Source organism: Ascaphus truei, chromosome 4 (genome assembly GCF_040206685.1).
Source record: "Ascaphus truei isolate aAscTru1 chromosome 4, aAscTru1.hap1, whole genome shotgun sequence".
Classification (NCBI taxonomy): domain Eukaryota; kingdom Metazoa; phylum Chordata; class Amphibia; order Anura; family Ascaphidae; genus Ascaphus; species Ascaphus truei.
Genome location: NC_134486.1, coordinates 252,290,516 through 252,306,023, shown reverse-complemented (window position 1 = coordinate 252,306,023; position 15,508 = coordinate 252,290,516). Strand labels below are relative to the sequence as shown.

At 43.0% G+C, this 15,508-nt stretch overlaps 1 protein-coding gene across 4 annotated transcripts in view; it reads left to right on the top strand.

Moving 5' to 3' along the window:
- The first annotated feature begins 3,101 nt into the window (after positions 1-3,101).
- MTCL3 (MTCL family member 3) overlaps positions 3,102-15,508 on the top strand; it is a 53,489-nt gene continuing 41,082 nt past the window's right edge. For 3 of the 4 annotated variants that reach the window (XM_075597274.1, XM_075597271.1, XM_075597272.1), the window contains exons 1-3: positions 3,102-3,992; positions 4,548-4,772; positions 13,030-13,188. In XM_075597274.1, the coding sequence (XP_075453389.1) occupies positions 3,150-3,992; positions 4,548-4,772; positions 13,030-13,188 (1,227 nt within the window). In that variant the 5' untranslated portion in view covers positions 3,102-3,149. The remainder of the gene's footprint in view (positions 3,993-4,547; positions 4,773-13,029; positions 13,189-15,508) is intronic. The other variant, XM_075597270.1, reaches the window with a different exon arrangement.

Here is a 15,508-nt window from a genome sequence, read left to right as displayed (position 1 = left end):
AACCGATTATTTTGATATATGAAGTTATTAAACAATGAATGGTATTTTGGGTCTGGTAGAAAAACTCAGAGCCCATCTGCTATGTTAATGTTCCGGATGGCTGACAAATGGCCGAGCCTATAACTCATGATCAAAGACTCCCCCACCCTACTTGTATATGCAAGCACAACAAAGGGCAGGACATGGGGACTTGAGATTAAGTGTGGTAATTCACACCTTAGACAAAGGGCATCCTGGGCCAAGCTAGACTTGAAGGCGCCAGGTTAGTGGGAGGGGGACTGAGGAAATCAGCCCCCTTTTTAGAATATTACCCACCCAGTGGGCGGGTGTTAAGGTGCCCCTCAGGTGAGGTGGCAAGGAGAGATTGGGTGCAGGTAATTGTTCTCCAATAGCCTACACTCAATAGTAAGGTATAGACTGGAGATTGCATATAAACCAGTGTCCAGCCTATCCTCTGGGTCTTTGTGTCATTTGGAGATTGCTGCATGAATTGCTAATCGTGTAAACCAGATTACTTCATCATTCCAACCCTAAGTAAGTGTATATTTTGCCTGTAATTTGTATCTCTTGTGTGTTCACCTTTTTCAAGGAATAAATTATATTTTATCATATCTAAAGTCGTGTTCAGTTCAACCCAGGTATTTTGGTGTATAATATAGGCCTCTCATAAGTTACCGTGACAGGGAAGCATAGCGGGGAGACTCTCTTTGGGGTGACTCGGGTGGTATTCTCTGCAAGAGAATCTGGGGTGGAAAAAAAGAAGCTTCATTATAACTGGAAGAGTTTATGTGCAATAAGTGACCAGGCTAACAGCATACAATCCTACAGTATAACACTGAATCTATCACTAATCAGTTTAGATGTGTTTAAAAAAATGTGGAATCTTAGGCCCAGAAACACAAACTGCAAATAAATACTAACCAATAGGAATGGGCGGAACTGTCAAAATCTATTTCCCTGGAATTTACTGGGCTTTCCATTCAAAATCCATTCCGTGTGGTAAAATCCATTTGAAGGATTGTTCCAGTTTCAATCCATACGGATTAATCAAAAACTGCAGTTGGATACAATCTGGACGTATGTTTAAAAATCCGATCCACTGATTCCACAATCCGTTGTCGGATTGTTAAATATCCACACACAGATTAAATCTGCGGAGAGGGAGAAGGAGAGAGATCCCCCTCCCACGGATTTCATTTGAGTGCTGATTTTTAACAATCTGACCACGGATTATTAATCCGCCCCTGTTGAAACTGATCCACAGACAAAAAGAACCGACCGATCAGAGACGGATCGAAAGCCGCAAAAAAAATCACACCTCGCTACTACTAACAACAGGACAAATACACAGTATATATGGATTTTGTTTAGACTAGTTAAACTGACAATCCCACATAGAACCAATGTTTACCTTATTCATACCAATCAGCTTCTGGATAAGTATGATACTACTGTATGTATCTTTATATTTGCTTGATCTATATGCATAGTGCATTTGCCACTATTCTATGTTCTTATTTACGTGTATTTGGCATTCAGATTACTGGATCTATTCGATTAGTAAAATACGACTTTGTTTGATATATTTTACCTAGATTTTTCATTATTACATTGAGTGCTTGGAACCTTTGTTGTCTTCCAATGTTTACTATTCTTCCATCTAGATGACTCGTGCCTTTTTAAATTAAAATCTGACACTTTTAAGTATTCTTTAATTATTTACGTTATTTTTTTTAAACACGGTGAGCTAAGGCTTGGAAAGGTTTTGATTCTCCCTTCACTCTTATGTCACTGTGTGTCACACGTTTACATAGACTCATCCCTTTATCTTTATTGGCTCTCTAAAACCACGTCCATAGTGAAGCCAACGTCGCTCGCGCCAAATACAAAACCCAGGAAACCAATGCGCATGGCAAATAGAGCGTGCGTGCACGTGTGAGACGACACTACCAAGACTTGAGGAGACAAACTTGTTTGAATTTGGCGGGTGATGGCCGGGTCACGTGCACGGTTTAACCAATGAGGGCGATCCGCTCACATGACATCACAGGCACGCCCACAAACACTGAATGGGAGCTGCTTTGGTCGCGTCTCCTCCTCCAGCCCCCACAGGCCACAGATCGCCTAGGCTGAAGGCACGCATGATGTCACGCGCGCGCAACTACTATGTACAAAGCCTAAAAAGGACGGGTTATGATGAGTAAAGAAAATACTGAACTGAGAAATACTTCCCTGTTCAGAGGCCCCCCCAAGAAATTGTAGTTGAGATTAATTTCCAGAAAAACAAAGTAAGCCCAAATATTTATTTTTAGCATTGTTAGATTGATTTATTAAAGCCAATTAGATTGTTAAATTGGTTACAAATGTACGGGTCCCTATATGACAGATCTAATTAGGGTGCAGTAGTGGAGAACAATTATTATTACCATTGTAGCAATTCTTAAAGAGTCCTGGTAAACATATTATTCCATCAAACGTTTAGCGGGCTTTCAACATTAAAACATGTCATTAGGGTAAATAGGGAAAGAAATTAAACTTCCGCAAAAAAATTGAATCAACTGAGATTGTACTTTTATTTGCAACAACAAAATAGTAATGACAATTGTGTTTGTCGAGTTAGAGCAGTGAATCTTAATGAACAATATCCTGATCATTTAATAATTGCCTTTGTGACTTTCCAAATGATTTATCACAAAACCTACACACAATGCAACTTTTCACTGGGATGGAGCAAATGTATGTGTGTACTGTATATCGCGGTAGTGATTTTCAGAACAATAATTACTGTGACATCGAGGCATTTCTTAAAGCTTTTTGATAATGCAAACAACATATTAAACGATGTTACCTTTTTAATAGCATAAACAACTTTGAACTAGGGGGTTTCATACTGCGCTAAACACATTCCTCTAGTGGAATTAACCTTAATCAATAAACAAGTTATTCTGTTTTTATTTGTCTTTTCTAACTATATATTTGCTTCGTTATCCTCCCAACAGATTGATATTTCCTCTTCCGCTGACTCCACCGTTTTCTTGGCGCCCCTCCCTCTATCTATTCCAGCGATTTGGGTGGAGATTGACCTTTTGTGATGGATCTCTCCACCACAGCTCATCCTCTGTCAGCCCAGCACAGCTCCAGATAACACCATGAGTCAGCCAGTCGGTGGCGCTGCTGCATCTGCTCCTGCTGCAGCTGAGCCTCGCCTGCATCCGGAGGGCAGCAGCAGCAGCAGCAGCAGCAGCAGCAGCAGAAAACCACAGCGAGCTTCGTCACCAGCCAGACCCAGGGACAGTGCAGCCAGGCAAGGGTCCGCAGCCAGACCGCTGACCGGCGCTAAGGTCAGTGTGAAGCAGGTGCTGAAAGCCACCCGCCCACCCGGCCCGAGCAGCAACAAAGGAGACAAGCAGCAGGTGCAGCAGCCGGTGCAGCAGCAGCAGCATCTCTTGCACAGCGCGCAGGGAGCTGTCCAGCCCGGAGGGGGTGCTGAAAGCGCAGCATCCAGGGCGGAGGCCGGCGGGGGGACACCCGGAGAGCTGGAGAGCCACCCCGGAGACCCGGCGGACCCCTCCACTGCTAGGACGGATCAGAGCAGGATGGCCTCTGCTGAGCAGCAAGGGGAAGGCTCCCCAAAAAGCTTGAAGCTTAAGGGGAAAGTATCCACGAAGGGAGGGGAGGGGGCGCAGCCTTCTGCACCCCCCTCCGCTGCTGCGTTGGGGAAAAGCCCTAAAAAGCAAAGCAGCGGAGGGGGGTACTGGAAGGAGGGGTGTCTGCAGTCTGAGCTCATCCAGTTCCACTTGAAGAAAGGCCTGGCCGCGGCAGCAGCCTCCAACCCGCCCAGCCAAGGCCCCGAGGCAGCGCCGCAGGGTACTCAGCAGGAGGAGGGTGACGCGGAGGAGGAGGAGGAGGAGGGGAGCCCCGGGGGCGCCACGGGCCGGCAGGGACTGCAGGGTGAGCTGGAGACGCTGCGGGAGGAGAACGAGAGCCTGAAGGTGAGCGGGTCTGCCCCATGCCTCGCATTGTGCCTGTGCATGAGGTGATGTCATGTGTGTGCAGGGAGGGAGAGCTGCCCGTGCAACAAAGGGACAATGCAAGCAGGCGGCCTGGCTGGAGTGATTGCTAGGCTACGGACTGCAGTGTTTAATAGGCTTTTTGTTTCAATGAAAAGGACATGTTTCATTTAGACCCTCTTCAATTATTTAAAAAAAAAAAAAACAACTAAAAAATGTTAAGGCAATGCTCTGGATATGAATGTTTTCTTTGCTTTGAGAGGCGTCATGTTTAACCTGTTTAGAGACAGACATCCCCAAATGTTGCTGGAAATAAATGGTGTCCGTGATCATCCTTGGGAGTGGCATGGTTGTGAAAGGGAAGGATGATTAGGCCGTATCTGCAGACAAACGGGTTACATCGTTCACCACTTTAGGCTTAGCATTGCAGGTACTGCAGCCAGGAGCTCAGCTCCAGCGCTTGAGGATTACACATTTAACTGGGATACCTTTCTTTCTTGCCCCCCGCCCCTCCTCCCCCCCCGTTCCCGCGAGAAGCATGAAATAGACGAGATGAGGACAGAGATGGACGAGATGCGGGACACCTTCTTTGAAGAGGATGCCTGTCAGCTGCAGGATATGCGCCACGAGCTGGAGAGGGCCAACAAGAACTGCAGGATCCTGCAATACCGCCTGCGGAAAGCAGAGCGCAAGAGACTGCGCTATGCGCAGACCGGGGAGATTGATGGAGAGCTCCTCCGCAGCCTGGAACAGGACCTGAAGGTGAACTCATCGGGGCATATACTAACTATATCAAAGCAAAAGTGGTGCAATCGTGGGGAAAAAAACATTACTTCAGATGTATCAAAGAAAAAATCCTATTAATTTTAATGTCATTTTTTTTTCTTCACTTTAATATGCCTGGTTAAGTTGTTTTTTTATTTATTTTTTCCCAGAATTGCAGTCAGCCATATTTTCATATACTGTACTCAGGACACAGCATGGGAAGGGATGCAGTCTTACCACTGGTACAGGGTCATGTTTAGCCTTATTTAGCTGGCAGCAGGAAAAATTGTTCAGACTAAACTTTACCCCAACAATAACCCTAATATGCCTGTCTGACCCTTATCCTAACCCTAACTAGCACTATCTGAGTAATAAGAAAATCATTGCCAGTTAAATAAGGGAGAGGTAGGAGGTTATATAGAGCCTGGTGAATAGACACTTTACTTACCACTATGTCTATGATTAATTTTTTATTCTTGAAAGTCCCAATAAAACTTTTGCAGAAGGCCGAACTATAGTATGATATAATCAGAGGTCAAATTATCTTTAAAAAATAGTGGTGCTGTGCCTATTTCAAAAAGATTCTATGTTTATTAAATATTGTCAGAAAGATATTTGGACTGTACAGTATATTAAAAAGATGTAAGCAATGTTTAGGCTGTAAATATAGGAAGAGGGAGAGACTTTTCATAGTTAAAAAAATATATATTGTGTGTGTGCCGATCACGCGCATTTTAAGTGAAACTTCTTTGTCTTTTGTCACTGTTTTGTCATAGAAATTGTATTTGTAATGGTGATGTTTTTAATTAAAAATCAAAACACAATTTTAATGCCAAAACGCAAAGAAGTTTGACTTAGAATGCGTGTTTTAGCTATTTGCACTTATATATTTATAGTAACTGAATTCCTTGTGTGTGTCAGTCAGTGTGTGTGTGTGTGTGTGTGTGTGTGTGTGTCAGTCAGTCAGTGTGTGTGTGTCAGTTTGTGTATGTCAGTCAGTATGTGTGTCTCTTTCTGTGTGTGGTGTGTGTGTCTCTCTCTGTGTGGTGTGTGTTATTCTCGTTTCCTGCGCCCCTCTCTCCTGACTTTCCCCCCTGGCAGAGCTGCGGACACGGGGGGTCTGTCTGTGTCTTCCTTCCCCACCCCCCCCCCACCCCTCAGGCAGAGCTGCTGACACGGCTGTGTGTGTCTTGCTGCTGGTGCCTCTTCTGCCAGCAGTGACGTCACTTCCGTCACCAATGACGTCATTTCCATCACCATCAACTCTATTTACTGCCAGGGAATTTTTCTCATGGGGTAGATGTGCCCAAAGAGGTTTCACTTCAAAAAAATCCCTCTTTATAAAAAAAAGTTAATGGAATTGTAATTTTGTAAATAACTAGTGGTAGTCTGGATGGAAAAATAAAAAAGTAGTGGTAATCTATGTCTACCCCATAGTACCAACACTTCAACCACTAAATATAAAATACCAAACGTAATGTTTTGCAGCCGGGGTTTGTAAGGGGTTCATTTTATTTAATTGTTTACTGTCAGCATAATATTTTCTTTGCAATTTTAAATGAAGCAATTAAGATGGTTGACCAAAGAGATGGAAACAAAAAGAAAACAGCGCACAACGCCAAATAGTGAAGTAAGTAATAGAATGTATTACAATGTTAAAGGGGTAATAAATCTGCGTACATCAGATAGAAATAACATGTGCATTTAGTGCATAACACACTGGTTAGCACTCTGTAGCTGTAAAACAGGACGGTCTGGCACTCAGCTGTCTCTGCAGGAGCCTCTATGATGGTTCTGGGGCATGGGATTCTTCATGCACTCCTCACACAGCAGGATGCTGCTCACAAGGGGATTCCTTTCAAGCAGCCTGGTAATACTGCAGATTCAGACACTTAGTGGGACCGCTCCTCAACCGGCGATATACTGCCTCCAGGGGAATTCCCCTACAGTCCCCCGTCTCTCCTGTGTAGATTTGCTGCTTTTCCCAGCTGCTATGATCTTAGGGCAGTCCAGAGCTGTTGGAATTGCTCTGCAAACACTTCCGCAGCTGCAGGGGCTTACACAGCGTGCCACGATGCCGCTCCGTCACGTGGTGTAGCGGAGTGACGTCACAGTTCTCGTGGCAATGGAGGAATCAATAGGGAGGAAGAAGGAGAGTCCCTTACAGTCTCTTACCGGCGCAGAAATCGCTCAGTTAGCACGGTGGCAGCCAATATAAGCTGATGGTGATACAGATCCAAAGGATGAATATAGGCAAAATTATGGCATGAATACATCCAACATGTTTCGTAGAAGAAGTAGTTAGATCTACGAAACATGTTGGATGTATTCATGCCATAATTTTGCCTATATTCATCCTTTGGATCTGTATCACCATCAGCTTATATTGGCTGCCACCGTGCTAACTGAGCGATTTCTGCGCCGGTAAGAGACTGTAAGGGACTCTCCTTCTTCCTCCCTATTGATTCCTCCATTGCCACGAGAACTGTGACGTCACTCCGCTACACCACGTGACGGAGCGGCATCGTGGCACGCTGTGTAAGCCCCTGCAGCTGCGGAAGTGTTTGCAGAGCAATTCCAACAGCTCTGGACTGCCCTAAGATCATAGCAGCTGGGAAAAGCAGCAAATCTACACAGGAGAGACGGGGGACTGTAGGGGAATTCCCCTGGAGGCAGTATATCGCCGGTTGAGGAGCGGTCCCACTAAGTGTCTGAATCTGCAGTATTACCAGGCTGCTTGAAAGGAATCCCCTTGTGAGCAGCGTCCTGCTGTGTGAGGAGTGCATGAAGGATCCCATGCCCCAGAACCATCATAGAGGCTCCTGCAGAGACAGCTGAGTGCCAGACCGTCCTGTTTTACAGCTACAGAGTGGTAACCAGTGTGTTATGCACTAAATGCACATGTTATTTCTATCTGATGTACGCAGATTTATTACCCCTTTAACATTGTAATAAATTCTATTACTTACTTCACTATTTGGCGTTGTGCGCTGTTTTCTTTTTGTTTCCATTTCTTAGAGTGTGTGGGGTGCTGAGCCACCCCTAATGTTTATAGCAGCAGACGCCCTTATCAACCACACGGTTATGTTATAATTTAATTATTTAATCACTTATTCACTGTGGTATAGTGGTTTACTTTATTTATATATGGTTTAGTCACTGCACTGTATTCAATTATAAGGAGATAGATAGTAGCGCACAGTTTATTTCTGTTTGACCAAAGAGAGACTGCTGCCCAATATCATTCCTTACCTACTGTCATTGACATTGTATTATTTGTTTTTAATTTTCATTGGTTGTAGGCGTGTAAAGGGGGGTCTCAGTCACTATGTGATTAGAAAATCGTAACATGGATTATGTGGTATATGTAAGTGTTGAAACACAATTTATGAGATTTACTGTATATTTGCACAATGAGACAATCCCAAGTATACACTAGAAGAAATATTGATTGTGGTAAGTAAACATATTCCAATATACATTGTAATGTTAACTAAATGTTGATGAAACCAGCAGATGCTTTTTTCATTTCCCTTTTCATCCTGATCATATTAATTAATGGAAAATATGCAGTCTGATTTCCACATCAGAAGAATTATGGTTCGTTTTTGGGACTAATGAGGCCAAATAGCCATTGTGAATTGTATTTCCCCAGTCAATGTAAGAAAAGAGACTGCTCAGGATTAACGTATAATTACTGTATAAATGGTTAATTAGGTGCTACACTATTGAGATAAAAATTAGAACAAAACACACAAATTGGAAGGGACCCAAGGATATCTCTAATACAGGCATACCCCGGTTTAAGGACACTCACTTTAAGTACACTCGCGAGTAAGGACATATCGCCCAATAGGCAAACGGCAGCTCACGCATGCGCCTGTCAGCACATCCTGAACAGCAATACCAGCTCCCTAACTCTACCGAAGCTGTGCGCAAGTGGGGAGACTATAGAGCCTGTTACAAATGAGTTATTTATATCAGTTATGCACGGATATGACGATTGCAGTATTGTACATGCATTGATAAATGGGAAAAAAGGTAGTGCTTCACTTTAAGTACATTTTCGCTTTACATACATGCGCCGGTCCCATTGCGTACGTTAATGCGGGGTATGCCTGTAGTGATATTCTTGGCTCCCTTCCCATTTTTGTGGTTTGACTTATTTTTCCTGTTGTTTTTTTTTTGCTAAGCATGAATAGTAATAAATCTTGCTGAGCCTTTTTCAATATAATTAGAAGAGTGTGCTTTGGCTTTTGTTTTCAGAAAAATTGTCAAAAAGTGCCAAAGCCCTCTTTACCCAATTCAATTACCCAACTCCACTACCCCGTCCCACCCCAACACACTGAAGAACCCCGCATTTATACAGTAGGAAAGGTTTACAGCTCTATTAGCAAAAGATAGCTAATAAGCTGTAAGACGTGGCTACAAAATGTAATAAAGATTTTTATATTAAATGATGGAGTCATTAACAAAGTAAGTGCTGGGGATGCTAGCTAGGCCCTCTCAAGGAGAGCCTATGTAGCCTCATCTGCACTCAAACGGTAAATAATTAAAAAAAATATCCACTTGCCCCATCTATGTTGGGTCCATTTTGGCCCCCCAAGGTCTTCAGGAACAATGACCCCTTGAACTACTCCAACTTGATAAGTCAAATGACTAATGCCTATCCATTAAACATTCACCCTCCCAACCTAAAATGTCAATAATGTATTTTCCACGTGGCGGCTCAAAGAAAACAAAAATTAGGACGTCAAAAGAACCCCAGGCCACAAGTTAGATCTATATCCATCTGCATTAATCCATGTCCTTCGACGACCCAACCTCAAAGCTGATTGATGCCATTGATTCTCTCTTGCTTGAAGATAAATTATTAATGAATATTTACTTAAAATCTCGATCTTTTCTTCTTTATCTTTGAATTATCTATCGGAACCCCTTCACCCACATTTCTTCTGAAGTGTCATGCGAGGCTGTGGCCTTTGCATATTGGCCTGTTGCAATTGCATGTCACATACCAATCAGATTAGTTGATTTACCATGTGTTCACGGTTCTTACTAATTATATCAGATGTTGTTGGGATGTCATCGGTAAGAGCAGTTAGTACATTTTCACACTCTTATAATGTCACGTGGGAAAAAAAGACCCCAACGATGTCTGACATCATTGGTAAGAGCAGGGAACATGTGGTAAATTAACCAATCTGGTTATATTACCACATGACCACCAACCATGTGCAATGCAACTGCTCCAGTCCGACATAAGGATAGCATCCTCGCATATTACCTCAGTCAATAGCAGAGAGAGGACGAATGAGGAAGGACGTCCGATATGAAGATTAAGAAAAAGATGAGGATTGTAAATACATGTTCATTGATTATTTATCTTCAAGCAAGAAAGTATCAATGACTTCAGTCAGCATTGAGGATGGGTCATTGAGGGGCATGGATGGATGTGGATTGTTGTAGGATAATGCTTTTTTCCTGTTTTTGCTATTCTGAAAGCATCAGTGACGTCATTGGCATTGAAGGGGTTAATGCTGACTGAATATGTAATTTTTTTTATGTGTATGTATATATTGGTGTTTACGTGTGTGTATGCATATAGATTTGGCTTTTATGCCTGTAGCCATTGTTAGAGGATGATAGGTAGGAGGGTTGGGTAAAGATGGGGGGGAAGTGTCCCACGGTGGTCAGTGTGTCCTTCTGGGCAGAAAGAACAGGGGGGGGGGGGAAGCAAGAGAATGCCTTACTTACCTTTACGGTATTCAATGGTACAGTAGATATTTAGGATTATTAACCATAGTGAACATGAAAATATGCATTCATGACCACAATGATTACTAACAGGTTAATAATTCAAGTCTTTTGTTTTCAATCATGCTAGGTATATATTACAAATTAGTATACACCTAGCATATTCAGTAGTGAAAATGAAAAGTAGCAAAAAAAATTAAACAAAATGTGAAAAGTGTCAATTTGTTTGATTTTTTGTTTTGTTTGCTGAACCTGCATTTTCAGAGGATATAGAATAGACCCCCACGTGTGACTACAGTTTAAAATTTTGGTGACCGAGATGGTAATTCATTGTATTCAATTTATACTAGAAATAATTGTACTGAATAAAAATATCTAATGCCTACCAGCATGGAAATTATGGTCCAGTGTGGATGTTTCTGAAAGGCCACAATAATGTGACTGATTCTTCCAGACATCAAACATTTAGCACTTTATTAATAATAAATAAAATGCCATTATGTTTGGACGTTAAAGATTAAATCAAAGTCACTAGTTTTAAATCAGCAATCCATATTCAAACGACTTCTTTGATTGAAAAGTACCAGTGACTACATACTTCTATCCACACGGACCACGAAGATTGACAAAACTTGATCGGATCATCGTATTCTTTATAAACGTGGTGAAGGATAATTTCAATTTTTGAGATAGACACAATCTATACTAATATGAAAAAAACCCAAAGGATCTTATAAAGTCTGAGGTCTCATAACAGATAGGAGAAAGAGCAGACTAGGTGGGCCAAATGTTTCTTATCTGTTATCTTCTTCTTTTATACTGTATGTTCCTTTGTTTCAATAAATAGAGCCATTACTTGACACGTTCTGCCATTTTCCTTGTTTCTTGTGGGCAGGCTGCTACTCCGCAAATCCATTCAGCAATATCCAATATTTCCCCCAATAAATAAGAATAGCAAGAGAATACCTCTGAACTATCAGTTTCTGTTTTACTGGAGGATTTTCAGCCACTTATATACAGATGTAGCAGATGTTATTGCACCCTTTTATCGTGCGATTTCACATGACCACAATCGCATGTTTTTACTGAGCGATTTGCAAGCCACTTCTATGGAGCGCGATTTGCAAAACACAATGCGTGATTTAGTGCTTTACCACATGATAACGGATGCAACAAGGTCTACTACATCTGTATAATCTGTCAAATGGGGGGGAACACATGATAACATAATTGACAAATTGATGTTTTTAGTTGTAAGATTTCATGACAACATATATGGTCATTAAAGCTCATTTATCACCCATTCCTTAATGAGTTGACTTTGTTGTCTATATAATTATAACAGAGCTGTACTGAGTATTGTCTTTATAAAATATTACTATATTCTAATTATTGCTTTGCTGTGTCCTTCTCTTAGCAAATTTGTAGGGATTTTATTACCAATCTCAGGCTAATTTAGTAAATGTAGATATACTTGCCTAGTTGATGGTTTTTTCCCATCCAAACAGCTTGTTATCTTTTGATAAGATCTTGGGAGTTTTTATTAGAGATGGGCAAATGTAGAATTTGCTGGGAATGTGGCGTTTCTTTGCAGCTGCGGATATTCGGGACTCAGTCCCCGATTGGCACATTCGCCACTCTTTTTTTTTTTTTTTTTTATCTTTAAAACATTTGTGCATGAATGTGTGCACATTCGAACAGTATATACACACAAAAGAGGTCCTTTGCATCATGCAAATGGTAAAAATATGAATATAATATTTATTTTAAACTGGTACATTTTTCCAGTCTTTTGAGGGAGTGGGGTGAACCGAAAGCATTTTTACTGTAACAACTTGAAGAAGTACTGTATTCCCAGAAAATTGTACCGTAGATTTGTTTCTTTACATAATTTAAAGCAGGGGGTGTTAAACCACGCTAATTTCAACGCAGGGTATCACCAGTTACTGAGATAATTATCGTCAGTTGCCGGTCATCCTTCTGGAGAATTAAGCATTGCCACCCCTGTAGACCAAAAGGAAACTGTCACCAATGACATTGCGACTTCTTATTGGCTCGAGATGTAATCAGCAATATTATTTTCTCATGAGGTAGCTCGGCATAGCGTAGAGTGGTAATTATCTTGACAATTGTGAAGATCCCATGTGCTAAAAATAGTGCTGTTCAGCACCAGATGACCCCCTCGTTCCAGTTATGCAAAGAAACAAGTAACAAACAAACATTTCAAGCTGGTATTGCTTCTTGAAAGGGCTAATCATTTATACAATCTCATTTCAAAATTTGCATATTAAGAATTCTAAGATTAAGAAAAGACAAAAATTGGCATGTTGAATTACGTTTTTTGTCATTAGTTATAGTAATATAAGTAATAATAAAATGTTTGATGTACATAACAAATGTGAACTCTGTTTTTTTGAATATCTTGATTAATAAATGCATTATGCTACCTTTCAACAGCACGAGTGCACTGATCTTAAAGACAATGCCTCTTTTTTAGGTAGCCAAAGATGTGTCCGTAAGGCTACATCATGAGCTGGAAAATGTGGAAGAAAAGCGCTCCAAAACAGAGGAGGAAAATGAAAAGCTGCGTCAACAGCTTATTGAAGTGGACACAACCAAGCAGGCTTTGCAGAATGAGCTGGAGAAACTAAAGGAGGTCAGTATGAAGCAGCACCGCATATTCCAACACTTACCTGTTATTTGACATGACTTATTACTACAAAGTGATCAACAAGGGCTATCCAATTGCACTACTGTGTCCTGTTGCTTAAAGAGGTAATTCAAGCAGCGTAAAAAACAAAAAACAATTTGTAATCTTTTTTTTGGTATAATATATGCAGCTTTTGATTACCTTTATTGAAAACTAGTTACCTAAGCTGCCGATCGATTGGTTCTCCCGTGATCGGTCAGGAAAATCCTGCTTCCCGGCGCCGTTTCACGTAACTAGGTACGCTTCTTCAGGGAAGCCTCCCTCTCCCTCCCCTGAAGAAGCGTACCTAGTTACGTGAAACGGCGCCGGGTTTTATGGACGTCACGACGGTGACGTCTGGTGGTGGGATGTGATGCGGAGGAAGAGGAATAATATGCTGCAACTTCCAATCTGGCTGTATAGCGATGATTCATTTTCTTTTCAATTGCATAAGTATTAGGCTGCTGATTTGGCAAAAGTACTTTAATATTCTCTGGAGCACACTCTGGTTTAATGCAGCCACTTACAGCTGCAGTGGCCGTTATTCAAACAAATCACGGCCCCGATTTCGTGTGCACTGCTGTACTCCACGTAGCATGAACGCAGCTAATCGCCCCAGGCACCCGCGCTTATCACGATTGCTTTGTTGAATTTCATGGATTCTGTTTCTTTGGGTGCAATGAAATGAATGAATTGCAGTACTGTGCTACTGTGTCAATTTAAGGTGTTCAAAAACCAGAACTCTAAAATGCCATTTTCTGATCTCGCCGCACTCGCGTCTTAAGGCGATAAGGTTGGAAGACATCCCGCGTCATGACATCGGTATTCCGATGTACACAATGCGTGATTTGTTTGAATAATGTCCGCTGTAGCTGTATGGCTAAATATGGCTAAATAATGATGCATGCATTTATTAGGTAGTAAACAAATCTGATACCTTGCTGTTGTTATATGCTGCACTATTTACTGCCAAGATTACAGGGTATGTTCTTTCCCTATGTATCGGTAATTACGGTACCTTCTCATGACACTGTCAGGGATAGCCTGAATATTAAGGCTGTGGACTCAGCTTACTGTCTCTACAAAGGTTTAGAACAGGCCTGCACAATTTGTCAAGTGAGAAGGGCCGAACTGCTCCAAGGAATACAGATTCGGGCCGCACGGGTAAAATCATCATCATCATCATCATCTCTCCCCCCGCACCTCATCATCATCCTCATATCTCCAGCACCCCTCAATCTCTCCCAGTACCCCTCATCATCCTCATATCTGCCCCAGCACCCCTCATATCTCCCCCAGCACCCCTCACTCTCATATCCCCCCCAGCACCCCTCATCATCTTCATATATCTCCCCCTGCACCCCTCATCATCAACGTTTGTGACTCCCCATCCTCACACCCCCATCTCTCCCCCTCACCCATACACAATACTCACCCGCCACATCACACACAATACTCACCCTCCACATCACACACAATACTCACCCTCCACATCACACACAGTACTCACCCCACATCACACACAATACTCACCCTCCACATCACACACAATACTCACCCTCCACATCACATACAATACTCACCCTCCACATAACACACAATACTCACCCTCCACATCACACACAATACTCCCCCGCAGACCACACACATTCCACCCCCCTGCATCTCACATCCCCCCTGCACCTCACCCCCCTGCACCTCACCTCCCCCCCCTGCACTTCACATCACCCCCCTGCACCTCACCTCCCCCCCCTGCACTTCACATCACCCCCCTGCACCTCACATCACCCATCTGCACCTCACCCCCCTGCACCTCAAATCACCCCCCTGCACCTCACCCCCCTGCATCTCACATCACCCCCCTGCACCTCACATCACCCCCCTGCACCTCACATCACTCTCCTGCACCTCACATGACCCCCTGCACCTCACCCCCCTGCACCTCACCCCCCTGCACCTCACATCATCCTTCCTGCACATCACCCCCCCTGCACATCACCCCCCCTGCACATCACCCCCCCCTGCACATCACCCCCCCTGCATATCACCCCACCTGCACATCACTCCCCCCCTGCACATCACATATCCCCCTGCACATCACATATCCCCTGCACATCACCCACCCCCCCCTGCACATCACATATCCCCCTGCACATCACATATCCCCCTACACCTCCTCACCTCACATTAGCCCCTCCACCTCCCCTCACCCCCCTGCACCTCAGATCACGGCGGCAGAGCAGGCAGGACTGCGCGCGCTCGCAAGCAGCGGGCACCGGAAGTGCGG